The 27054-nt window shown below is 37.3% G+C and overlaps 1 protein-coding gene across 3 annotated transcripts in view; it reads right to left on the bottom strand.

Moving 5' to 3' along the window:
* LOC139354692 (polyamine-modulated factor 1-binding protein 1-like) overlaps positions 1–27054 on the bottom strand; it is a 201196-nt gene that overhangs the window by 9459 nt on the left and 164683 nt on the right. The window contains exons 3-5 of one of the 3 annotated variants that reach the window (XM_070998935.1): positions 11290–11961; positions 10579–11044; positions 10324–10517 (exon numbers count right to left, since the gene is read on the bottom strand). The exons of the other annotated variants lie outside the window; for them this stretch is intronic. Coding sequence (XP_070855036.1) covers positions 11920–11961 — 42 coding nt within the window. The 3' untranslated portion in view covers positions 10324–10517; positions 10579–11044; positions 11290–11919. Of the gene's footprint in view, positions 1–10323; positions 10518–10578; positions 11045–11289; positions 11962–27054 lie in introns of those variants that run through there. 3 annotated transcript variants of the gene reach the window in all.

The raw sequence follows: 27054 nt of genomic DNA, 5'->3' as shown, positions 1-27054 counted from the left end.
CCGTTAATTTTTGCCGAGTGACCAAAGATGTGTGGGGCCTAGCGTTGTCATGGTGAAAGACTATACCCTTGCGATTAGCTAGTGCCGGCTCCTTTTCTTTAATTTTTTCCGCCAAATTGGATAGCTGGCGACAGTACACATCTGAATTGATGGTTTCATTCCGTCCCAGCAGCTCAAAGTGCACTACACCCTTCCAATTCCACCAAACAGACAGCATAACTTTCCTCTGATGGATATCGGCCTTTGATGTGGCTTGGGCTGGCTCATCTTTCTTGCTCCATGATCTTTTTCGTTGGACATTATTGTAAACAACCCACTTTTCGTCGCCAGTAATGATCCGCTTCAAAAAAGGATCGTTTTTAATCCGTTGCAGCAGAGAATAGCAGATGTTGATACGCTTAGTTAGGTGAATTTCCTTTAAGTTATGCGGAACCCAAACATCGAGCTTGCTTACGTAGCCAAGTTTCTTCAAATGGTTTTCAACCGTTGTATGCGACACACTGAGCTTCTCTGACATCTCCCGCGTTGAATAGCGCCGGTTTTCATCCAGCAAAGCCTGAATTTGTTCGTCAAAAACGGCCGATGGTCGACCAGAACGTGGGGCGTCTTTAACTCCAAAATCTCCAAGCCTGAATTTGGCAAACCAGCGCTGACATTGGCGATCACTCATGGCATTTTTACCATACACTTCGCACAATTTTTCGCGAGCTTCGACCGCTTTTTTTCCTTTTCGGAAGTAAAAAAGCAAAATATGCCGAAAATGCTCACTTTGGTCCTCCATGTTTAATTTGCTATAGCTTCCACAAATGTTATCGAATAATTACCAAATTTTCGTCGATAGTACCTAAGACAATAAGCTTTAAAACGATACTAAAAAGTGTGACCCTGGTGCTCGATTAGTCGTAAATAAATTAGATTAAAAACGATTACTAAAAAAAACGACATGACTTTCTTGCCCACCCAATACATGGTATGTGACGAGCGGCTTGTCTCCTATGTCTATTGGTGTAAAAAACCCTTCTTGCCTACCAGCCTTCGCATTCACAAGGATGCATTCTACGGAGCTATCGACCACTCGCGCTACTTTCTCTTTTAGCTTCGAAATGTAATACGACTTCTCAATCAAATCCTGAGTTTTCTCGGATGAGAAGTGTCCTCGCTTGTGACTGTTCTGGATAATCTCAGTTTCCATGAGTGGAGCAGCTACTAGCAACTCCTTGTTAGGATCCTTGAACATAACTTCGTTCACTATGTAGAAGTCTCAACGACACTTTTGAGCACCTTCGTCCAATCATCTATTAGCTGTGCTTCCCGCAAGCGATGAAACAAACTGTCAGTCAACGTATAACATGACACCCTACTCAACGCATCGACATGTCTCATCTTCGAATCTGACCTGTGTTCTATTTCGTAGTCTTCTTCATGGTCATGGTAAAACCATTACAGTCCGTAATAATTTTAAACTTCTTCCATAGAACGTACACCCGCCACTTTACCAAGGCCCCAATATTTGCGAGTACTTCCAGTTCATAGGTAGGATAATTTTCCTCACATGGCTTGGTTTATCGGCTCATGTAGAAAACTGGATGCCACAAGTTATCACAGGGATCTCGTTGAAGCAAAACGGCTCCAAATCCGAACTTGGATGCATAGGTATGAATTTCTGTGTCAAGCGAATGACTATAGAGCTTCAGAACTGGTCCACTGATCAACGCTTCTTTAAGCTTTTTAAATGCTGCTAACTGCTGGTCTTGAAACTCGAACCTCACCTCCTCTGTCGCGCGGGATCGGAAAATCAGCCACTGCTTGAGTTTTCTCATTACCTGACTTGATGGTATCGTTTTCAACGACATAGCCTACCTAAGAAGTTAACTTTGCGCTTCAACACCTGACGTTTACTCCAATTAATGCGCAAGCAATGATCGCAATAAGCTAATTGTCTCGGATGTTGGAAAACAGGCAACTCGTCTGTCAACAAGATCTTCATCTCGACTGGGGAAGTGAGATTTCTTTCAGGCTTGTAATTAAAATTTATCCAAGTCTGCTGCCGAAACAGTCTTTCGTGCACAGATTTTGGAATTCGCTAATTGCCTGCATACAAGTCCTTTGCCTAAGATTGCGTCAAACTTCATATCATCATCAGGTATGACATGAAACTCTACCGACATGTCGATTCCATCGATAACAACCTTTGTAACGAAGCTTCCGAATGTTAGGACCTGACTTTCCCGGATACCTGTCAAAACTCTCTGACGACCCATCAGACTGCCCATTAAAGACTGCATTAAACACAGTTCAGCACCCATATCCACAAGTCCTTTGAATTCTGAATTTATATATATATCTGGGGAACTCGACCCAGAAAACGGCGAAACACTGCCCTCTACATCTTTCAACGTGAACCATGATATATGATGGACGTTGATGAACTACGAGCAGTACAAACAAGTGGCCCAACGACACCAAGCACGTGCTTGTTACGCGCGGGGCCCTTTTATCAATTTGGGCAAAAAATACGAGTTCGCGAGGAAGATACAAAAAACAAATAGAGACGGGACACAAATGAAAATAAAAGAAGCATATAAGAATGAAGCAAATGAGTTAAAATATTAGTTTTTAATACCGGGATAGAAGTTGAAGTGCAAATTAAATGATAAAGGCTGTTATAATTATTACATAGAACGCGAAAGGGCTCGTGCAGACAAAAATTAGATGTACATCGTGGCAAATTTAGGGGATATAATTTCGTGTTAGTCTAACAGGAACATTGAAAGTTAGGCGGTTTACAAGTTCTACAGAATCAATATCACCTCTTATAAGATTTTGGCATAAAAATAGTACCAAGCATTGTTCTACGATTTGCAAGGGTAGGTAAATTAAGCAATAGTAATCTACTCTGATAGGAAGGTAGCCTTATGTTTTGATCCCAGTTCAAACTACGAAGGGCAAAAAGAAGAAATTTTTTTTTGTACCGACTCAATACGGTCAATATGCACTTGATATTGTGGACTCCAAACCGAAGAACAATATTCCAAAATAGGACGGACAAGGGAGGTAAATAATAATTTGGTTGTATAAGGGTCATCAAATTCTTTTGACCAACGCTTTATAAACCCAAGAACACTCACGGCCTTGCTGACAGTGGACATTATGTGGCAGTCAAATTTAAGTTTTGGGTCCAGAAGAACGCCTAAGTCATTAGCTGAATATATACGGTCGAGTGGCGTATTTTGAAGAGAGTAACTAACAAAAGTAGGAGTACCCCTGTGAAAAGTCATAACGTTGCATTTAAGGCAGTTCAAATTTACAAGGTTATACTCACACCATCCCTGAAAACAATCAATATCTGACTGTAAGTTGAAACCCGACGCTATATCATTATGTGATAAACAAAGCTTAACATCATCAGCATACATTAGTACACGAGAGTGTGTTATGATAGAGGGAAGATCGTTAATAAACAAAGTAAACAGCAAAGGGCCCAAATGAACTACCCTGAGGCACTCCAGATGTCACATAGATCAGTTTTGAGGCAGCGTTCTTGAATATAACCCTCTGAGTCCTACCATTCAAATAACTTGAAATCCAAGTTAATAGATTACATGGAAACCCAAGCCGATTTAATTTGAATAAGAGAAGAGAGTGGTTGACAGAGTCAAAGGCCTTACTAAAATCTGTGTATATAACGTCAGTCTGCATTTTATTCTTAAATCCATTTATTACAATAGATGACAATTCCAGAAGGTTGGTGGTGGTCGATCTTCGCTTAACAAAACCATGCTGACACGGTGATATTAGCGAGGAACATAAATGTTGCAAATGAGAAGTAATAATACGTTCAAATGCTTTAGGAATTGCCGACAATTTAGAAATACCTCTGTAATTCTGGGCATCCGCCTTCGCACCCTTTTTGTGAAGTGGAATGAAAAAAGAGTCCTTCCAGATAGTAGGAAAAACTGACGATAAAATAGACAAATTAAAAAGTTTAAGAATCGGTTTACATATGGTTGACGCATAAAACTTAAGCACACACCCGGGGAGTCCATCAGGGCCGGGAGAATAAATTGGCGATGTTTTTTCTAAGTCTCTTACGAGAGAAATTTCCGTAATTTCAGGGGTAAAGATACAAATTGCCTTATTTAAGGGATTAGGGTAGTTAGAATTTGACCAAGCAGCCGAACTATAAGTAGTTTGGAAAAACTCGGCTTAAATACATAGAATAGCAATGACTATTGAGAACATTAAAATCCGATCGAGCCACCACATATTTCGAAAAATCAGATGGCTTACCCGATTTCTTATACTTTTTATAAGTGTTTGTCTTAAGGTTTTTAAGTCTTTGAAGCGCATTGGTAAACCAAGGTGGCCTGTTTGTCTTTGAAGGAAACCTATCAGGAACGCATTCATTAAAAAAGGTATATAGAAGTGTTCAGTGGCACTTTCAATATCCATGCAATTGTACAATTCTGTCCAATTATATTGAGAAATCATGTCGTTAAGTTTTTTATAGTTACATTTTCGGAAACATCTCACTTTAGTTTGAGAAACTAAAGGAGAGAGGGTATCAACGCATGGGAGGCAGATTGTCAATTCCATTGTTGGATGATATCGGTCTTCAGGTACAACAAGAGCGTCAATTCTAGACACCGTGACTTCAGACGGGTCTGAAACAAACACAAGATCTAGTTGTCTATTTAATGAATTCCGTATAAAGCTTACTTGCTGTAACGATAATTCTAGAAGACCATCTACAAAATCATGGGCGGATAGAGGTATAGCGACTAGTGAGTCAGTAATGGAACGGGAAACTGCTGAGAGGCCCGATGAACCTGAAAATTCATCATTAAAATTGTAACAATATTATGATTATATATATAAATTATATTATGAATTTTTTCGATATAAGGTCATTTAATCTATTAACATACAAAATTTATCATAAAATATAATATATAATTTGCTTTCATTTTAACACAGAATAAATGTTATTATTTTGATAAAGTACATTGCGAAAGATTCAGGATACCTTCGGGACCCGTCTTGAAACACGGACCAGGAGTCTTGCATATGTGCAAGTTATTGGGATATAAACCTATAAACCAAATTAACTTGACTAATAATGGGGTTCGTTTTTTTTTAACTTTTTAAATTTATAGCTAATTAACACAATCCCGGGGCTTTCTATATAGTTATTTATAATGATATTTATATAATTTATGCCTCTAAATGGATCGTAGCTTGAGCATATATGCTGTATCCCGAAACTGCACTTGATCAGGTTGAAGTCAGGTGAAACCCTGATGGAAGTCCGAACAGTTCTGACGTGCAAATTGAATGTCAGAATTGAGTATATGGGCGAAAGACCAATCGAACCATCTAGTAGCTAGTTCCTTCCGAAGTTTCCCTCAGGACAGCTGGTGAATTTTAATGTTATATAAAATAATCTTATCTGGTAAAGCGAATGATTAGAGGCCTTAGGGTCGAAACGATCTTAACCTGTTCTCAAACTTTAAATGGGTAAGAACCCTAACTTTCTTGATAAGAAGTTCAAGGTTATGACATGTGCCCAGTGGGCCACTTTTGGTAAGCAGAACTCGCGCTGTGGGATGAACCAATCGTAGTGTTATGGTGCCCAAATTAACAACTCATGCAGGTACCATGAAATGCTTTGGCTGCTTAAAACAGCAGGCTGGTGATCATTGAAGTCGAAATCCGCTAAGGAGTGTGTGACAACTCACCTGCCGAAGCAACTAGCCCTTAAAATATATGGCGCTAAAGTTGTATACCTGTACATTACCGCTTAAGTAGATGATTTATATTACTTGAGAAATAAATTTTGAAACTGTAGTGAGTAGGAAGGTACAATGCACTATGGGGAAAATTACCACTTTATCTGGCATTTGCATGTTTTTTAAAAGTTTTCTAATTACGACAATTTTACTGTTAACGCATTAAGAAAACATCAGACTGTTATGCCCCAAACTCAAAATGTTAAATTTAACAGTCCCCTGTTAGAAAAACGGCTGTTAAGTCAGCTGTTGCAATCGAAAGCACGTGCGGCTAAGTTGTGTGAATTTGTACGCTGAGTTTGGATTTTAATATTTAATGATGGAACAACAACTAGAGGAAAACCAAAACATGAATGCTGATCTCGCAGGTTTGCACTGTGTGTTAAATGTACTAAATCGTTAAAATTGTGCGTGTGTATACTAATATTTTGCAGTTTTCTAAGAGCTTCCTTAGCTGAATTTTTAGAAACAAATTTCAACTTTGGAAAGGATTATCTAAGAGAGTTTAGAATTGTTTAAGTGTTTGTCCAAGTGATTGTTGTAGCGTTGTCAATTCTGAGTTTACAGGAATTGGTCCTAATGTCATATTTTTCCATATTTTGGCGGAATTTGCATTTTTATTAGGTAACCTCACTTTTTCCAACGTCGACTTGTTTGCAGTGTGGAATAGCGAGAGGGGCCGGCACGAGCGAGAGAAGTCCGTTCAAAGATATTTTGAACTGCATGCGTGCAATAATGTGGATGATAATATTTTAAAACATAAAAGTCACCAATTTTGCAACAATTTGTATTACAACTGGCTTAAATGTCATAGCTCTTATAAGAACTTCGAAACAAAACATTCCACATGGATGAAAGGCAACACAACTTTGCCTTTAAAAAAAAGTAACAGACCAGTTGGACGACCACTACTTCCATTTGAATCGAAAGGCGAAAGGGCTCAAAGACTGCAAGCAGCGGAACTTTCCAAATTCCAAGGGGACGATGTTTTTTTGCTAGTACATGCAGCAACCGCAGCTGCCCGGAAACAAGGACTACATGATCTTGCTGCAGTTCTTCAAATACTAGGAAGTACCCCGGAAAAAGCCAAGCAAGTCAGAGAAGGATTGACAAAGCCCGTTGATCAGCCTATAAGTGCGTCCAAAGACGAAGCGTTGGCATTAATTTTGGATCAAGGATTGACCAAGGAGCAGTACTGTTCTATCCGAGATGACATTCGTAAGAGAAATGTGGATATCTACCCAATTTATAAAAATGTGGCAGAGCAAAAGAAGCAATGCAGACCAGGCAAAATCAATGTATCAGAGACTGTAGCCAAGGTCTCTCTGCAAGACCTTTTGGAACACACAGCTTTTCGGATTGTGACACTTCAAAAAGATGTTATCCATGGTGTATTGGCCAATCAGCACACTGATTTTTTATCTGCTGAGCTCATCGTCAGCTACGGATTCGATGGAAGTACTGGACAGGCGAACTATAACCAGGCATACGCAGATAAAAGATCGTGTAACGGAGACTCATGCCTTTTTGCCACTACCATAATGCCTCTTCGACTCATAGACTCATCCGGAAATTTGTTGTGGAACAATCGCACCCCTCAGTCCATTAGGTTTTGTCGTCCACTAAAATTGGAGTTTCTCAAAGAAACAAAAGAAGTCATTTTAGAAGAGAGCAGGGACATACAATTGCAAATTGAAATGTTGAAGTCAACGATGTTTAAGGTATCTTTAAACGATACTCAATTTGTGTATGTAAGATTCAGTCCATATCTCACTGCCATTGATGGAAAAGTTCTGAATGCATTAACGGACACAAAATCATTTCAAGCATGCCCCATATGCCACTCGAGCCAAAGAGATTTCCTTGGAAATAAAAATTTCAAGTGCTTAAAATTTTTGCCAGTTTCAGACAATCTGAAATATGGAGTAGGCCCACTTCATTGCTGGATAAGAATTTTTGAGTTCGTCTTGCATGCTGGGTATAAGCTGGAGGTAAAGAAATGGCCAATTACTGATCCATGTGACAAGCAAGCGATGCTAAAACGAAAGGCAAGTATACAGGAAATGTTTTGGGCAAAACTGGCTTTGAAAGTCGATAAGCCGAAGCAGGGGGGTTTTGGAAATACAAATACCGGAAACACTGCACGTCGCGCGTTTGCCAACTTCAAAAAATTTTCCGAAATAACTGGAGTTGATCAACAAATAATCTACAATTTGAGGATCATTTTGATATGTTTGTCTTGTCAATTGCCAATAAACTTAGAAAAATTCGAGGCATACTGTCACCAAACTGGCGAAATGATTGTGGACAGTTATCCATGGCTCCCCATGACACCAACACTCCATAAAATTATTGTGCACTCAAGGCAAATCATGGAAAATACGGTGCTTCCAGTCGGCTGTTTTGGTGAAGAAGCGTCTGAGTCCCGCAACAAAATTTATAAATCGGATAGACTTCATCACTCCAGAAAGCACAGTCGATTTGAATCTTTAGGCGATGTGTTTAAACGAGCTTTGGATACATCAGATCCAGTGATTTCTTCCCTAAATTTATCGCGACGCATAAAAAAACATAAAAATCTTTCCCTTCCCATTGAGGTTATCCAGCTGCTCTCGTGTGAGCACGAATACATAAGTGATTTTTCAGAACAAGATGAGCTTGAAGACAACAGTCTATTTTTTCTTGAAAACTTCGAGCTGGAAAATGAAGAAAATGATGAAAATAAAGAAAATTAATTAAAAACTGGGTTTTCACAATTTTTAGGGCGGGAGGGGGCGTGGCGAAACTCCTATCTACAACGTAAGCACGTAGAGGTTACTGAATTTAAAAAGTTAATATCTAAAAATGCATGTAAAATATTATTTTTTCGATTTTTTGGGCAAAAGGGGCGTTGACACGCCCCTTATGGTCTTATGGTCTATAACAACATAATAAAAAAAACCGCAGTGAAAAATCTCTTTTGGTTTACTCACAATAATAAATGCCAGATAAAGTGGACATTTTCCCCATAGTGCAATGGTATGAACAGTGGTTGATCACGAGTTAGTCGGTCCTAAGTTCAAGGCGAAAGCTGAACATTTTAAAGTAAAACAAAAATGTTAAACAAATATCAAACAAAGCTAATTAATATACTTGAATAAATGTAAACGAAACCTGTTGAGTATTCGTTTGTTATTAAATATGGGCCTCGTGCTCATCCTGGCAACAGGAACGACAATAAAGATGCAGTCGAGTGATATTGGAAGAGTTTTCTTTTCTGTTTTATAGCCGTACTACCATGGACTCCTTTCGCAGAGAGATATGGTTGTGTCGATATTTTCTCCTCGGACCTTGAAAATTTATGGTGGGGACACGCAAACTTGTCAACAGGACGTATCTGTTGGGTTTTAGCTCATTTTTTAAAGCCGATTTCTGCGTTTTCGGAGTAATTACATTGACGGAAATAGTTCCAGGCTCCGTGGTTTGCCTGCGCGGTCGGGTTTGTTCGCATAATTACACATGCAAGAGGAGCAGCGGAATTCGCGATTCTGTTTTGTGAGCAATTACTAGAAATTTCGTCATCGTCCGCGAAGATGGCTAAATTGAAGGCTGTTGCACACGGTGGTGAAAAAAGGCGCTCCAAAGGTCGTTCTGGAGCGTCATCGAAGGAAGCATTGCGTGCTAAAGGTCAACTAGAGGTAAAGACTAATGAGAACGCCGCTGACTCTGCCGCTGCTGCCGCTATGGAAGGGATCATCGTCGCACCGGCTAGCCATGTGAAATCCTTCTCGGACAGGGGAGTGGGGATGGAACGGTGCCGTCGCTGCCGAGATCGGTTATATCCGCTCACAGATTGGGCGGATGTTTATGTTATCGAACGAAAACACCACCGTGAGCGCAAAGGTCCAGATGGTGCCAAACCGGTACAAGAAGCTCGTCAGAGCCCTGATGGTCCGCATTGGACTATTGGAGGACCGACTGAAGAGGCAGACACCTGTCGCCTTGGCCGTTTCATACGCAGCCACCGCTGCTAGAGGCGCGCACCACGTTGCTTCACCTGCTGCCCCTGCTGACCACCTTGCTTGCGTAGCCGCACCGCGGAAGTTCCGGGAGACTTCCCTGTCAGGCAGGCAAATTGCGGACAAGATTCGCATTCACATGAACTTGGAATTCACAGTAAGTGTGAGTCATTAACTCGCATTGATTATGTCTTTTTATTATTTAGTGAGGTTATCACTGTGACGTCTTGTGTGTTACGGTGGTTTCGCAGGAGTTGATAAACTTGATTATTTAGAGGAAGTAAAATTCGCAACAAGGTTTCCGTAGGTGAACCCACGGAAGGAACACTACTGTTTATTATTCTTACCGTTAATAAAAGCGTAAAATAAATTTAAAATATTTTTAATTTTATATAATATTATATATTTCCAAAGAGTCTTATATGAATATATACAGATAAATTTGTAATACATTTTATATTGGTTAAACAAAAATTGTACATGTATGGATACAATAACGATGTGTGTCGAACAAAAATATTTTAAAATGAAACATGCATATATAAAGAAAATTATTACGTATTACAAAACATTGTGTTTTGAAAAAGAGAATTATTTTTTTCTTTAAGAACAGAATTCTTTTACTGCGATGCCGGACCACAGGCGATTCGGGAACTGCGCTGAAGTTGAGCTAACGTGGTTAGCTTCTAGTTGAGATAGTGTAGTACGAGCCCTATTCCCGGAGGTGGAACTTAGAACATCGGAGTTATGCGTTTCGTTATTCTTCATTTTATACATGTTTATATACTTACTTGGAACAAGAAGTTTTGTGTAATGATTAGTGAAATAAGCTATAACTTTAGAGTATAGGTCAGTTGCCAAGTTGGCTCGGCTGACACTGCAAATTTGCTGACTGCATTGACTGAGCGCCTGGTACTGTTTCCAACTTGGCTACTGCTTGATTTGTTGGGTGTGGTCATGTTGAGTACTTTTGGGTACGAACATTCTCCCCCCCATTTAGGGGTACCCTCAATTAAGTCGTGATGTCGGTCAGCCCTTGACCGAATTGTATAGGAAGAACCTAACAAATCATTGGCCAAGGTGGATCTTTTCTTCAACTGCCGTTCACGTTTGTGATTCAGGTCCTTCACGTCTTCTTGATGCTGCTTAACACTCCCCTTTGCGATAAAATTGACATTACCGTGGGGAATGAAATTGTGCTCTCGTAGAACTTGATCATTTGGCACGTCTATGGAATGTGGACATTCTGCAACAAAACTAAGATATTTCTTGGTTAGGTTTAGAAATGTTGAACCAAAGTCAGAAGTCGGTTCTATATTCATCGGATTTTTATCTTTTGTTGGCTCATAAGCAGCGTTCGGTCCTGCTGCTTATCTCTCTGCTTATCTCTCTCCTTTGCGTTAAAATTGACATTACCATGACATGAGAAGTCGGTTCTAAAATAATTGGTTTTTCTCTTGCAGTATTAAGTTCAGTCAGCTGCAATGAACCATTATACGTACCTGTTCATTCTCGATCGGACGAGTCAGTGTCGCTGGTTCTTGATTGGCTACGTACATCTTCAGGCTCTTTTATTTTATGATCCATCAATGCTATGTTCGTTAAATGAATTCCTTCTCCTTCGAGTGAAATCTCATTTGGCTGTTTGCTTTCTTCTATATCAAAACGATTCTTATTCATCGGATTTTTAACATTCGTTGGCTTATTAGCAGCGTTTGGTCCTGCAAAATCATCTCTGTCTTCTACCAGAATAGGATTGATTTCCGTTTCAGATGCCTTGTGCCTTGGGTCAAAGGTTTATTAGGTCCGTGCTCAAGAAGTTCACCGGTTATTTCGCGAGAAAATACTTCAACCCAGAAGGTTAGGCCAGGTTGCCGAAATTCAGGATTTGCTAACGGCAGTCCCCCAGGAACATTAAGATCGGTTGCAAAAGGTACTGAAGGTTGGTCTGTAATGACTGTGGGCATAATAAATACCTCTAATATTCTTTAGTCAAGACTTTAGCTTCGCTGTTTCAGTACCTGTGCAGTGTTTGTTGTTATATAACTTTGTTTTTGGAACATCAAAAACTTACGCTCACTCCCGCTCATTCTCACTCTAACTCTCTCTTTTACTTGCGTAGATTTGTTCTCTTAGCACTGCGGTTCGGAAAGAAATGCAATCCGTAATTTCGGCTGGAAAACAGACAAACAGTATCAAAATTTTTGATCAGACTACGAACTAAACTACGACAACGACAACGACTACGACTTGAACTAAAGTTCAATTTAGACATATCAGTACCGACCATAGTTAACCCTTCTCTAACGGTTGAAACTGGTGACGAACCGAAATCAACAAAACAAACAAACAGACGACCTTACAGAAACAAACCCTAAAGTAGAAGAGCAAGATTTAAATAATCTTACTATTCCAGCTGTTTTATTGTCAGATCTGGACAATTCTACAGATTCTGATGCTAGTTCAAGCACAACGGCACAATCTAATATTGGTTTTATTAATACAGCATTGAAGATTATACTAGTTTTCGATGGTAAAGCTGAAAACCTAACAAGTTTTATAAATGCATTACAAATAAAAGAATCAATAAAAGGCGTGCACAAACAAATAGCCGTTTTCATAATATAAAAAGCTAAAAGGTGTCGCCAGAAATCTAATCGGAAATGAAACAACAATAACTGGAGACATTTCCAGATTAAAAATCAACGTCAAAGGCGAGACTGTAAAAGTATTGTCAGCAAAACTGATTAACCTAAACACACAAGAGGTTGAACAGATGACAAAAGCTTTAGAAGGTGCATATATAACAATCGGCTTACCCCTAGAGTTAGCCAGAAGTTATTCCACTCAGCATGCAGTCAATGCAATTACTAAAAATTGTACAATCGATAAGGTAAAAACTATCATGCAAGCTGGTACCTTCAATACAATGAATGAGGCCATATCCAAATTTGTACACTGTCCTATATTACAAAAATTACCCGCAGCGCGGCGGAAATCGCGGACGAGGTAATAATCGGGTAATTATAACAATACCAGATATTATCAATACTATGAATAGTTGCACAGAAGCATCCGGTCAGCTAAACACTGTTCTATAGGAGGACACCGCGGACGAGGAAATTACAGAGGACACTTTCGTAGTCGTAATAACAATTACAACAATTACACTCAATACAATAATGGACGAGGCCAATATAGAGGAAACTCGAGTCGACTAACCAGTACAACGGGAAACTCACAAAACCCTTTAGACACTCAACAGTAGAAAATGCAAGGGTTCATACTGTTAATCTCAGTCAGAATATATTTGTATCATTTAAGTAGACACAGGTGCAGAAATTTCAATAGTTTAACAAAGCTCTGATGTCTTTCATGAGATAAAAGGTAATTATATTATAGACATAAAAGGAATAAGTAAGAGGTAACCAAATCCAAGGGGTTAACTTATATTGTAATACAGACCACGAAGTACATAATCCAACACGATTTTCTTATCGTGGATTTACAATTCGCTATTCCTTGTGATGGCATATTAGGAATCGATTTCATTAAAAATTACAACTGTCAATTAACATACAGTTCTGGCAACAACTTAATACTTCTGCCAGCAAGATCCTGTTATTAGAAAAATTCAACTAAATTCAAAAGAAGACAGTGTATTGAGTCCAAATCAAGAAATTAAGTATGTTATTTATATAGCAAGTACCATAGCAACATCTAAAAGTCACAAGACTACTCAATACCACAAAGAAAGATCAAGTAGTCAGTACAAATAATTTAGCTTAAGAACTTATGAACAACTTTAAAAAAACTCTTTCCTCCACAATTCAAATCATAGCTTTTAAGTCTATGCACCCAATATAATGATATATTCTGATTGGAAAACGAACCAAAAAGCATTATTTTTAAAAACAAAAACTGAGATTGAGATGATGAACCAGTGTATATAAAAAACAAGGAAGAACGCTATAGTCGAGTACCTCGACTATCAGATACCCGTTACTCAAAGGGAAATGAAGATATGCAAGCAGCAAAGCGAGATTAAAATGCGCTACCTACCGGCGGTAGACAGATTTAAGCGTTATGGGCGTTAGAGTGGGCGTGGCAAATTTATTTTTGGATCAATCGATAGGTATTGACGACACCAATACATTTCAGTTATTTTTATCTAGCATGCAAATTGCGGGCGTCACAGATTTTCGCGGTTTGTGGGCGTTTAAGTGGGCGTGGCAACTATCTAGCATCAAAACTGTAGGAGTTACAGTTTTGGGCGGTTTGTGGGCGTTAGAGTGGGCGTGGCAGTCTACTGAAACAAACTTGCGCTGCGTAAGAAGCTCAGGAATCTGTACGCCAAATCTCAATAGCCTAGCTCTCATAGTTTCCGAGATCTCAGCGTTCATCCGGACAGACTGACGGACAGACGGACAGACGGACATGGCTAGATCGACTCGGCTAGTGATCCTGATCAAGAATATATATACTTTATGGGGTCGGAAACGCTTCCTTCTGCCTGTTACATACTTTCCGACGAATCTAGTATACCCTTTTAGTCTACGAGTAACGGGTATAATTACAGAAGCCCACACAGTCAAGTTAATGAAATACAGAAACAAGTCGGAAAATTGATCACCAAAGGGATTGTTGAACCATCTGTATGTGAATACAAGAGTGAACTCGAAGAAAGTTAAAGAGAAATAACGTCATTTTCAACGAGCAATGGCTCGTATCGCTTCACGCGATTACTTTTCGTATTAAAAATAGCACTTTTTTCATTTCAGAGAATGATGACTATAGCTTTCTCTGGATTAGAACCTTCACAAGCATTCCTTTATATGGATGATTTAATAGTTATAGGTTGTTCCGAAAAACATATGCTTAGAATGCAGGAAATACAATATAAAGTTACATCTAGAAAAATGTTCACTTTTCTCGGTCATAAATGCACAGATAAAGGAATACTTCCAGACGACAAGAAATATGACGTCATTAGGAATTACTAGACGTTTCGTAGCATTTTGCAATAATCATAGGCGTTTCATAAAAAACTTCGCCGAATATTCACGGCACATAACAAGATTATGTAAAAAGATTGTTCCTTTTGAATGAACAGATGAATGCCAAAACGCATTTCAATACTTAAAAACAAAACTCATGGAACCTACTTTGCTACAATATCCCGATTTCAGCGAAGAATTTTGTATGATTACTGATGCAAGTAAGCAAGCGTGTGGAACTGTTTTAACTCAAAACCATAACGGGCTCCAACTTCCCGTTGCTTATGCATCAAGAGCTTTCACTAAGGGAGAAAGTAATAAGTGTACAACTGAGCAGGAATAAGCTGCAATTCACTGGGGAATATTACACTTTCGACCATATATTTATGGAAATCACTTTACAATCAAAGCAGATCACATACCATTAATATATCTATTTTCAATGATAAGTCCGAGTTCTAAACTGACACGTATGAGGCTAGAGTTAAAAGAGTATAATTTCACAGTTGAATACCTAAAGGGAAAAGCAAATTATGTAGCCGATACATTATTGGAAATATAAAGAAAGTCACTACTAGATATCAAAATGGACAGAAAATCCGCGCAGAAAACAAAGAAATAGAATTGTCTACGCAATCTATAGAGAAAGCTTCTAAGCCCAACGTATAAGAAGTCATAAACAATGACGAAGTACGTAAATTAGTGACCTTGCATGTAAAAAATTTGCTATGATTATTTAAACATGGTAGGAAAATTACTGCATGATATGATTTTAGCGATTTATAAATGGAATCCTAGACTTAGGTCAATTTTTCCAAAGACTTGAAATGCAAGCCGGTATAATCAAATCACCCAACTAAAACTAACAGCGTGGGAAAATATATTTGAACATGTTTCAATAGATAATTTTAAACGAATGGGCAATAAGATTAGTGAAAGAAGCTATATTATAAAGTAGGTCAGGGAATTATGATTATGGTGCAGTTGGCTCAGCTAAAACTGCAACATGTGCTGACTGCATTGGTCGGTGAGTTAGTGAGACATATAATATGCGAAGGCTATTGGCTTTTTACAAGTGGCAGCGATTTTTTGCTATCGAAAAATATGGATCATAGGATTTGCATCATAACCATATACCCATGATTCGTCACCAGTTATGACCCTTTTGAGTAAATCTGGGTCGTCGTTGACGTCATCCGACAGCTCTTGAGCGATGCTCATGCGACGGTTCTTTAGGTCAAAATTCAGCAATTTAGGAACAAACTTCGCTGACACACGACTCATGCCCAAAACGTTTGAAAAAATTTCATGGCACGAGTCAAGCGATATACAAAAAAGGGGATTCAATTGAAACTTGGTACAGATGTTAGGGAAGAGTGTACCAACATAACAAAACAAAAAAATCGATAATCGAAAATGTGTTGCCCGCGAAATTTCAAGTCACCTTACTTTTTGAACACAATACAACTCCAATGCCGAAAGAGGATGCACCTGTGGCTAAAACAAGCGGAAGATTCTCGTTGAAATGTGATAGCTCATAGCGTCGAGGATATGCTTCTTCAAAGCTGAGAAAGCTTGCTATTGCTCTGATCCAAACTTGAAGGGTACGTTCTTTCTACGCAATTGATTTAGGGGTGAAGCTAACTGGGAGTAATTTGGAATGAAATTGCAGTATTAGTTCACTTTTCCCATGAACGCACCTAGCTGTTGTAGATTGGAGGGCGGCTTTAATTCCTTAACGGCTTCTAGTCCTGACGAATCCGGAAGGATGCCCTTAACACTGACCCTTCTCCCAAGGTACTCAATTTCATCCCTTAGAAAGAAACATTTCTCTTTCTTACATTTTATGCCATTTGCCTGTAAAACGCATAAAATTTGTTGCTCGGTGTTGGTCCACTGTAGGAGCCGAAATAATTTTGTCGTCGAGATAATTTCCACAACCTTCTATTTCACTTAGTAGTTGCTCAAGGTGACGCTGGAATATAGCTGGTGCGCTAACTATTCCATAAGGCAAACGTTGGTACTGAAAGAGACCCAACGGCGTGTTGACAACCATAATTTCTTTCGCTGCATCGTCTAACTACATTTGTAATTATGCGTCATTGAGGTCAATTTTGGAGAAATGCGTGCGCCGTGACGAATTTTGTGTAACAAAGACTCACGTGTCGGCAATGGATATTGCTCGATGTCCAATTGGGAATTGACGCCTTGCTTGAAATCGCCGCACATTCGTAGTGCTCCACCTGGCTTCGGTGGTAGTACTATTGGCGATTCCCAGTTAAATTATGGGTTTCCAAGTACCTGCTTCTATGAGACGCTGCGCTTCCTCCTTGAACTTATCCAATTGGGCAAACGGAATTTGCCTGCTTTTGTATAACTTTGGTACGGAACTCGGCTTAAGGTAAATGCTTGCCTTAAAGTTTTTTATCGTACCAATAGCCGGCTCAAATACCTCCTTATAACTCTGGCAAAGATCTGTCATTTGAGTCCCCTGCTTTTCAGTGTCGTTTGCGATTTGCAGAATTTCAAAATTGAATGTTTTAAACAAACCCAAGCCGAACAGATTATTTGAGTTCTCCACATTAGCCACAATTATCACTACATTTGCCGATTTGTTGCCACACTGCTACAGTGTGTAGCTCACCCAGTACGAGAAAGAAACAATACTGTCTAAATTCCATGACGATCCATACACGGAAGTCATACTGGCATTAAAAAAACCTTGGCCAAGGTCAAAAGGTATGACTCGAGATATTACTGAATACATACAAAAATGTCAGAAACGACAAAAAGCTGAAAAACCTAAGCACAACAAAACTCCATTGATAATAACTGATACGCCTATAAATGCTTTCGACAGAGTTATAATGGACACTATTGGTCCACTACCAAAATCAGAAAATGGCAATGAGTAGGCATGGGTACAGAATATAAGAACTCATTAATAAATGACTTGTGCAAATACCTAAAAATTGAAAATTTAACATCTACGGCACACCACCACCAGCCAGTCGGAGCAATAGAACGAGGTCATAGAACCTTTACCTTTGGTAAAACAAAATACCTAGAATAATGGTAGAAGAAAATAAGAAAAATAATAAGATATTATATGATCAGAAAATAAACAACGTAGATATATCAGTAGGTGATAAAGTCGTTTTAAGAAATGAAACAGGTCATAAGTTAGATTACCAATATACTGGTCCGTACAAATTAACGGAAATAGGAGAAAGAAATAACATTATAATAACGAATAATAAGAAAAAAAAAAACAGTTCATAAGGATAGATTAAACCCGCTTATTTCATAATTGTATTTAGCATGGCCATGCTTAAAAATTATTCTTCTTTAAATACGAATATTATTTGCAATTCCATTTTCTTTGTAAGTAATAAAAATAAAAAAATTTAAAAAAAAGATTTTAAAAAAATGTTTTTTTAAGGAAAATATACTAGTAAAAGCGTATCCTGTGAAGCTGGATTAAGCTGAAGTTCCTGTGACGCTGGAAGAAGAAGCGAATCCTGTGAAGCTGTATTAAGCTGAAGTTCCTGTGACGCTGGAAGAAGAACTGTTTTATTGTTCATTTGGAACATGCTTATATACTACTTGGAACACGGAAGCTTAGTGTAATGATTAGTGAAATAAGCTATATTCTAAAGTAGGTCAGGAAATTATGATTATTGTGCAGTTGGCTCAGCTAAAACTGCAAGATGTGCTGACTGCATTGGCTCGTCAGTGTGTCGTTGAGTCGGTGAGACGGTTAGTTAGTGAGACATTTAATATGCTGATCAGCAATTTTATATGCAGTGGGTGCTACTGAACGCCTGGTACTGACACTGCAACATGTGCTGACTGCACTGGCGGGTCAGTGAGCCGTTGAGTCGGTGAGACGGTGAGTTAGTCTGCAGTGAGTGCTACTGAGCGCCTGGTACTGTTCCCAACTTGGCTACTGATGATTTGTTGGGTGTGGTCATGTTGAGTATCTTTGGGTACGAACAGATATCCTTGCCACGACCTTAAGCATCTCTAAGCTAGGATTTGCTAGAAGACCTACCGAAATACCAAAATTTCGCTAGCAGTACTTCAAAGTTAACCGACATCAGAAGCGAAATATCACATCTTTGAATTGCAGACTTGAGTTAGTTATTAACCATTAAGAGGTAAGTTTGTTGCGCGAATCTGCTACGCCCACTCTAATGCCTACAAACCGCCCACAGACATTAAAAATCGTCTCTATGAACGCTTATATCTCGAAACTATGAAAGCTAGAATTATTGGTTAATACCTATCGATTGACTATACACATATAACGACGCGTATGTGTATTTAAACGACGAGTAAAAAGTAAGTAAGAAAGACGAATAAAAGTATTCATAAAAACAACAGGTCCGAGTGAAATTGCGAAAATATTTTTCAGTCGTCTTTGAAAGACACGTAAACGCCATTTTCCGACACGGTCTGGTATTGCGATTCCATGTCAATGGCTCTGGCGAAGCAGTAGCCAGTCTCAAGACAGTAGTTAGCCGTTGTGAGGAATATGAATAAGTGATAAATCAAAATAAATGCTACTTCCTGAAAAAGAAACTCGAATTTCATCCTTAAGATTTTGATTACCCAAAATCCAGTGCTTAAAACTTAATCAGGGTATTCCCTAAACTGTTGAGTTGCTGAATTGTTGAAAATTCAACAGAAAATTTCAGCAATTAAGGGAACGACCCTAAAAGTTCCCTGTTGAATTTTCAATTTTAAGATGTCTGCTGTTGTCAGATTGTCAAACTTCCAGGCTGTGTTAACCAAAGATTATGTTTAAAATTAAGGAAAATGCCGAGAATAAGCAAAAAAATTAACTATTAGAACTGCTAACAGACAGCATCCTATCAGATATCCTTTACTTGCATATTTTATACGATTGCAATTCCTCCATGTTTACAAGTGACCAGAGTTACCCTCTAACTTTAAGTCGAGAGCAGCGACCACTCTGGTTTTCAGCAATAAAACAAAATTTTCAACAGCCCCGAGGATGTTGAATTGCTGAAATTTTTGACAGTTGACTTTGTATGGAACAGCTGACTAACAGCTGATCAAAATTCAACAATTCAGCAATTCAACAGTTTAGGAAATACACAGATTGTTTATTGATGATTTTGGATTAGTTCTTTTCCAATAAAGTCGTCTAACGATAACCAACATTAACTTTGAAGTTGAACACAGGTCGACGAAGCGACGAAAGCTTGCACAGCAAGCAATGACGAACTTATAATTTTACCAGAGATTCTTCTTCTTTGAGGAAATCAAAGGAGATCATGGGAAAGGAATATTACGTTCTTAAAGTCGAAGACAAGATTTAACGACAAATCAAATGGTGCAGTTGTATTGTTTTAAACCGCAACCTTGGGAAAAAAATGAGGGTTGTGCCCAATGCCCAAGTAAGCAGAGCCGCTTCAAGCATTCCGCATAGATTTCGTACAGCCTGTTGAATAAAGTCAGACGGCATACAAACACATTTTGGCTGTCATGGACGGATTTAATAAATTTTGTTGTATTCTACAGACGTCATCACTAGCTTTACAAGTTTTTAAAAAAGGTGAGTAGACAACCAATTCGACATACTGCAGGAGTACACATACAACTACATTCGAACTTCTTGTAGGCATCAAGATGCAAACTAAAACAGAGTAAATAAATAAAACAAAGTAAATAATTGAGCAAGAGAGTTAATCCAAATGATCCAGGGCAATCGAGACGAGATCCTTGTTATGCTAAATGAGAAGGAGACTCTAATAATCTTAAAAGTAGACCAGCACTAACATACAAAGTTGGTGATATTGTCGCTATTTAACGAAACTTGGTAAGCCTAAACTTAAACATAACTGGAAAAAATTTCACTACAATTTAAAATTTCCGCTAGCATTCAAGATTTCCGCCAGGAATTAAAATGGCCGAACAAGATTCAAATAAATTTTGTCTCTACAACACAAAAGACGCGTTCGATAAAAATTCCTGATGGTTCTACAATTTTCCGATAAAAAAGCTTTTCTTTATAACGCATACCGATTATTCGGTGCTTAAGCTTCGGAAGGTGTTTTTGGGCGGCTTGTGGCGTTAGAGTGGGCGTGGCATATTCGCGTAACAAACTTGCGCTGCGCTTAAGGCTACGAAATCGAAATCTGATATTATAATTCTCTATCTTTGATAGTTTCCGAGATATCTGCGTTAGCGTGGCACGCTGCTTAAACAAACTTGCGCTGCGTAAGAAGCTCAGGAATCTGAACGCGTTCATCCGGACGGATGGGCAGACGGACGGACGAATATGGCTAGATCGACCCGGCTAGTGATCCTGATCAAGAATAAATATAATTTATGGGGTCGGAAACGCTACCTTCTGCCTGTTACATACTTTCCGACGAAACTAGTATACCCTTTTACTCTACAAATAACGGTTATAATTACAGGCAGAAACATAACACATTGAATGCGCTTAAAACGCTGGATATGGTGGGTAAGTGATCGGCTCCGGTCGTTATGCTATATGATTTGATTGACTGTACACAATAATATTCCAATGATCTTGATAATATAAATCGAATTTCCCCATTGCAAAATAATTTCTCAGTTATTAAATTTAATTTAATTCTTGAAATTAACTTTTTTAATTTTAATTAAATATACCTCTTAAAAATTACATTACATTTCTAATACTAAACATTGTTTTTATTTAGCATAAAAATTATTTGGATAAAATCCCAAGATCGAAGGTGCGAGAAAACACGGATGTGCTTTGGGGTTTCGTTCGCGACGTGCGTGGGTGTTTATTGTTACACTTTGAAAATAGAACTGACTTAGCCTAGCTTAACTTAAGCGCTCTAGAGCGGAGCAGAGACTTAGGGGAGGTGGAGAGTGAGAGCAGAGGGCAGTGCCAGAGCGCGAGTTGTAGACATCTGGACAAAACTGCCGCTCGACACTGCCTCCAGAAATTAAACGCCCTTTTGGCATGAACAAACATATTATATACATGAATTGCAAAATTTTTTTCAGCAGCAAATAACATCCTCTCTGATGACCCCAACATCAGCTGCTGCCAGGCCTTCTAGGCAGCACTCTTTTCAGATATTCTCTCCCTCTTTACCCCATTCTTAGTTCTGTCCCCTTACAGTTAACCTCAGAGTCAGCTCGTACGCTAATTTAAATAAGAATGTTGTATATAGATATGAGAGCAAGTAGAACTGTGGATCAAATTGGAAACTCACTCCCCTTACCGACAAAAAGTAGAGCCAGAACCAGCGCGTGATATGCTACAGTATTATATTATATAGAAATATTTTATTTTGGCGCCCAACGTTTGTGGCCCATTACAAAATATTTTTAAAAGGACAGTCACTTCCCTCTGACTAGGTTTCAATCTCTGACTAAAAATTGTTCATATTAAGCAAACACACATAAATATTAATGTTTTCAGTCTATTTTATGTTTTGCTCGTCGTTTTAGACTCCCCTGTTCTCTACCCTTACTCCAATTTATTGGGATTGGTTCAGAGAGCAAAATGTGGATGTTCTTGAATGGCCAAGTCAATCCCCGGACCTTAATCCCATCAAAAATCTCTGGGGTGAACTCAAAAGAGAGGTGGGAAAGACTTTATGTCAAAATAAAAGTCAACTTTGGGATTTTGTCCAAAGAGAATGGTACAATATTCCAATTGGAACATGTCGCAAGCTACTATCCTCCATGCCAAGACGAATGGAGAAAGTCCTGCAAAATAATGACGGATATACCGGCTATTAGCTGCCAGATACTTAGTTTAATATAAAAAAAGACCAAACATAGTGAAATATTGATTTAATTTAAACATTTATCTTTGTACACCTATTATTGTGTCCAGCCAAAATTGGAGGATTTAAGGAAATATTTAATTTAGTTGTTTATGAAAGGGTTTGTGAAACCTTTGTTACTTTTTGTTTAAAGACAATTAATATAATTTTTGAAAAAAGTTTGTTTTGTTGAGATTAGAGATGATAAGAATTAGAAATGAAAAGTTAAAAACGAAAAAAAAACACCTATTATATTGTCCATGAGTGTACATAGGTACTGATCAATTAGACGGACTAAAGGAAAAAATAGTTCTCTATATTGAAAAAGACCATTCAAAGATAAATATGCAAATTCCTTTTAGAACAGACATAAAGGGGGAAATAAATCTTATTCACGACAGGCCAATATACGGGAAACAATATCCGTACGCTTTTTCTGTCACCGACTTCGTGAACAGCGAAATCAGTAGAATGTTAGCAGAGGAAATTATAAGGCCTAGTCGAAGCCCTTATAATTCACCAGTTCTGGTAGTACCAAAGAAAGGAGAAAATCAAGACGAAAGCCGTAAATTAAGACTCGTCCGTGACTATAAAAAATTAAATGAAAATACCATACCTGACAGGTACCCAATGCAAGACCCATCAGTAATTCTATCTAATTTGGGAAAAGCAAGATATTTTTCATCAATAGATTTAGAATCAGGTTTTCATCAGATATTAATGAAAGAATCTGATGTAGAAAAAACATCCTTTTCAATAAATAATGGAAAATACGAATTTTTAAGAATGCCATTCGGACTAACAAATGCACCAAGAATTTTTCAGAGAGCAATGGACGACATCCTAATAGAACAAATAGGGAAAACATGTCATGTCTACATGGCCGACATTATAATATTCTCAAACTCGATTGAACAACATTATAAAGACTTAAACAAAATTATAAATACATGATTAAAGGCAAACATGAAAATCTCTTTCGAAAAATCAAAGTTTTTTAAACGCGAAACCAGTTTTCTAGGATACATCGTATCTTATAACGTCATCAAGACAGACCCAGAAAAAATTGACACCATAATTAAATATCCGCTTCCAAAAAATATTCGGGAACTAAGAACATTCTTAGGCCTTACGGGCTATTATAGAAAATTTGTTTTAAATTACGCTTCTAAAGCCAAACCTCTAACAAAATATCTTGGAGGTCAAATGGCAAAATTTCAAAAAGAATGTCAACAAAAATGTTAATTCAGCTGGATGACCCAGCTATTAAAGCTTTTAACGAGCTGAAAGAAAATCTCATTGCTCAAGTAGAATTAGTTCAACCGGATTATAATAAAAAATTTACCCTGACCACCGACGCTTCGGATAAAAATCCTAATATTGAAATGAAACGCTGGTACTCCTTCACAGAAAGTTTCACTCCAAAAGTCATTTATAAGCCAGGTACAACTAATGTAGTTGCAGACGCCTTATCAAGAATTCAGATCAACAACTTAATTGACAGTAACGAATCGGTCTCAGATCAAAACACTCAGCATTCAGCAGAGAGTAGTTTTGAGAATGTTATACAAGAAACCCGTAAACGCTTAAACCAGTTTAAGCAACAATTGCTATTAGCAACGGGGAGGTATACAATACATGAGTCGATTAATATATTCGAAAATACCAGACATATAATAGAATTTGACACTCCCGAAAATTTGATATCAATCTTAAGAGAATATATTCCTCCTAATTTAACGGTAGTTATTCATTGTACTTTAAAGGACTTTTATAGAATTCAAAAACCACTTAAAGATAATTTTGTTAATAAATTTTTGTATACAAAAATATTTGTCCAAGATGTAGAAACTCCTGAGGACAGAGCACTTATAATCGAAGAAACACATTGCAGAGCACACAGGGGACTTGACGAAAATTATAAACAAATCAGTAGATTGTATTATTGGCCAAACTTACTTACAAAATTAAAAGAATATATAAAAATTGTAAAATTTGCAATGAAAAGAAATACAACAGACACCCAACTAAAATTCCAATTGGAGAAGCCCCAATCCCGAGTAAAGAAGGCGAAAATTTACACTTCGACATATATTACGCGCAAAGTCTTACTTTCATAACTTGTATTGACGCTTACTCAAAATTTTTAGTAGTAAAAGAAATCCAAAATAAATTAAATATCGAAAACAAAGTAATGGAACTTCTTCAACAATTTCCACAAGCCAAAGTAATAATGACCGATAATGAACCAAGCTTTACCTCGGCCCAGTTTAAATCTTTTGCACAAAGGAGCGGTTTAACTTTACATTACGCAGACCCGAGGCACAGTACCTCAAACGGACAAGTTGAAAGGGCACATTCTACACTAACAGAATTAGCTCGATGCATTAAAGAAGAATTTAATCTAACCGACTATTCCGAAATAGTAATAAGAGCCGCTCAAGAATATAATCAGAGCATTCATTCTACAACGAACCAAAAACCCTTTGACGTACTATATAATAAAATAGAGCACGATAACATTCCTCAAATTTTAAAAAATACACAAGAAAAAGTGTTAGAAACACATAATGAAAACAGAAAAGAAAAAGTATATCATGTAGGACAGGTAATTTATGAAAAGAAACACGGGGAAAGAAATAAACTTAAAACTAGATATAAAAAACAAGTAGTTAAAGAAAATTTACCTAACAAAATAATAATCAACAATAGAAATAGAATTATTCACAAAGATAATATAAAATTCTAAAAATTTATATGTTAATTTTTTTTTTCCTTTTCCAGAAAATGTTTTATCAGGTGCTCATACTACACCTTATTTTATTAACAAAATCAGAAATAATAGACTATACAAGTCACTAGTATCTTTTATTCAAGGACAATAAAGACGTATTGACGTACGATTCATACGCAGAATTATTCCACGTAACTAACTTAAGTTTTTATAAAGATATAATAAAATTGGAATCAGATAATATAAAAAGGGATACTAAAAAAAGGTCACAATGGGAAATTAAATATGACATAGAAGTAATCGAATTAATTTTATCCCAATTAATATCAACTAGGTCAAAAAGGGGGATAAATGAGATAGGCACTGTGTGGAAATGGTTAGCTGGAACTCCGGATCATGATGATTTTATTAAAATACAGAATAAAATCGATGAATTGATTGAATATAATAATAAGCAATTTATTATCAATTCCAAACTGTTTAAAGAAATAGAATTTCTTTCTGATGATTTTAAAAATGTTTTTATTGATCAAGATTTACCACTGCGAAAACATCGCTTACGATTATTAACATTTGATCTGCAAAATTTAATTGACACAATCACACTAGCAAAAATTGACGTTTTTAATACAAAAATATTAAACAATGATGACATCATGGAAATATTAAAACATGAACAAAAACCAGTAATTATCGCTGACTTAATGGACATCTCTGTTTTTAAAATCGAACTGCATAAAGAACTTGTAATAATTTATATAAAATACCCAATAATAAAAAACAGATGCGAAATATATTACGCTAGAGCGATTTCCCAAATCGATGGGAAACTAGTATTAAGCAATCAAGTCGCAAAATGCGCAAATATGTTTTATGAATTGTCTAACTTTAAGAACGAACTTTTTAATAATTATTGCACTTTAAATAATGAAAAAACTTGTTTTACCCGCTTATTAAATGGCGAGAAATCCACTTGTAAAAAAATAAGAGAAAAATAAAAAAATAGACATCATACAAGATGGTGCCATTCTTATAAATGGTAACAAAATATTTATCAACTCTCATTTAAACGGTTCATTTTTGATAACATTTAATGGTACAACCGAAATTAATAATATTTCTTATACCAATTTAGAAAACTAAATTCTTTACTACTTAACTACGAACCACTTCAAAAATTATGAAATATCCGATTACATATTATCAAATAACTCAGAACTTTCTTTAGATAATATAAACATTTTAAATCCTTTCATTAAAATTAATAATACCAAAATATCACTTACCTTTATATTATTAATTTTAATCATTATATATTTGATTTTTTTACTTATTATAAAATACAAAAATGTCATATTATTTGTAACCAAAATACAACGGCCAGAACCAGAAAAACCTATTAACCAAGAAAATTTTTTAACAGAATTAAGAGATCAATTAAATGAATTTCATATTGAATCGGGACGATCCATTTTAGAAGGGGGAGAGTTATCCAACCCGTGAAACGGTTCCACTTATGGAATTTATAAACAAATTTTTGAATTCAATCTCAGCTATGTTACCCTTGCCTTCAGCGACATTGCCTTTGCCTTTGTTTAAGATTCTGCCTTTGCCTTTGCCATTCACTTCGAGGGCCGCGCTTGACCGTCCTGCTAAGATAAATAAACCAATCGTAAAGTAAACACAAGCTTCCGTTCGAAGCCCAAACTTGACTTTTCCGTTCAAAGCCCA

The sequence above is a fragment of the Drosophila suzukii genome, unplaced genomic scaffold (assembly GCF_043229965.1).
Source record: "Drosophila suzukii unplaced genomic scaffold, CBGP_Dsuzu_IsoJpt1.0 scf_13, whole genome shotgun sequence".
Lineage (NCBI taxonomy): Eukaryota > Metazoa > Arthropoda > Insecta > Diptera > Drosophilidae > Drosophila > Drosophila suzukii.
The sequence above is the reverse complement of the archived record's forward strand: the minus strand, read 5'-3'. Positions and strand labels throughout refer to the sequence as shown.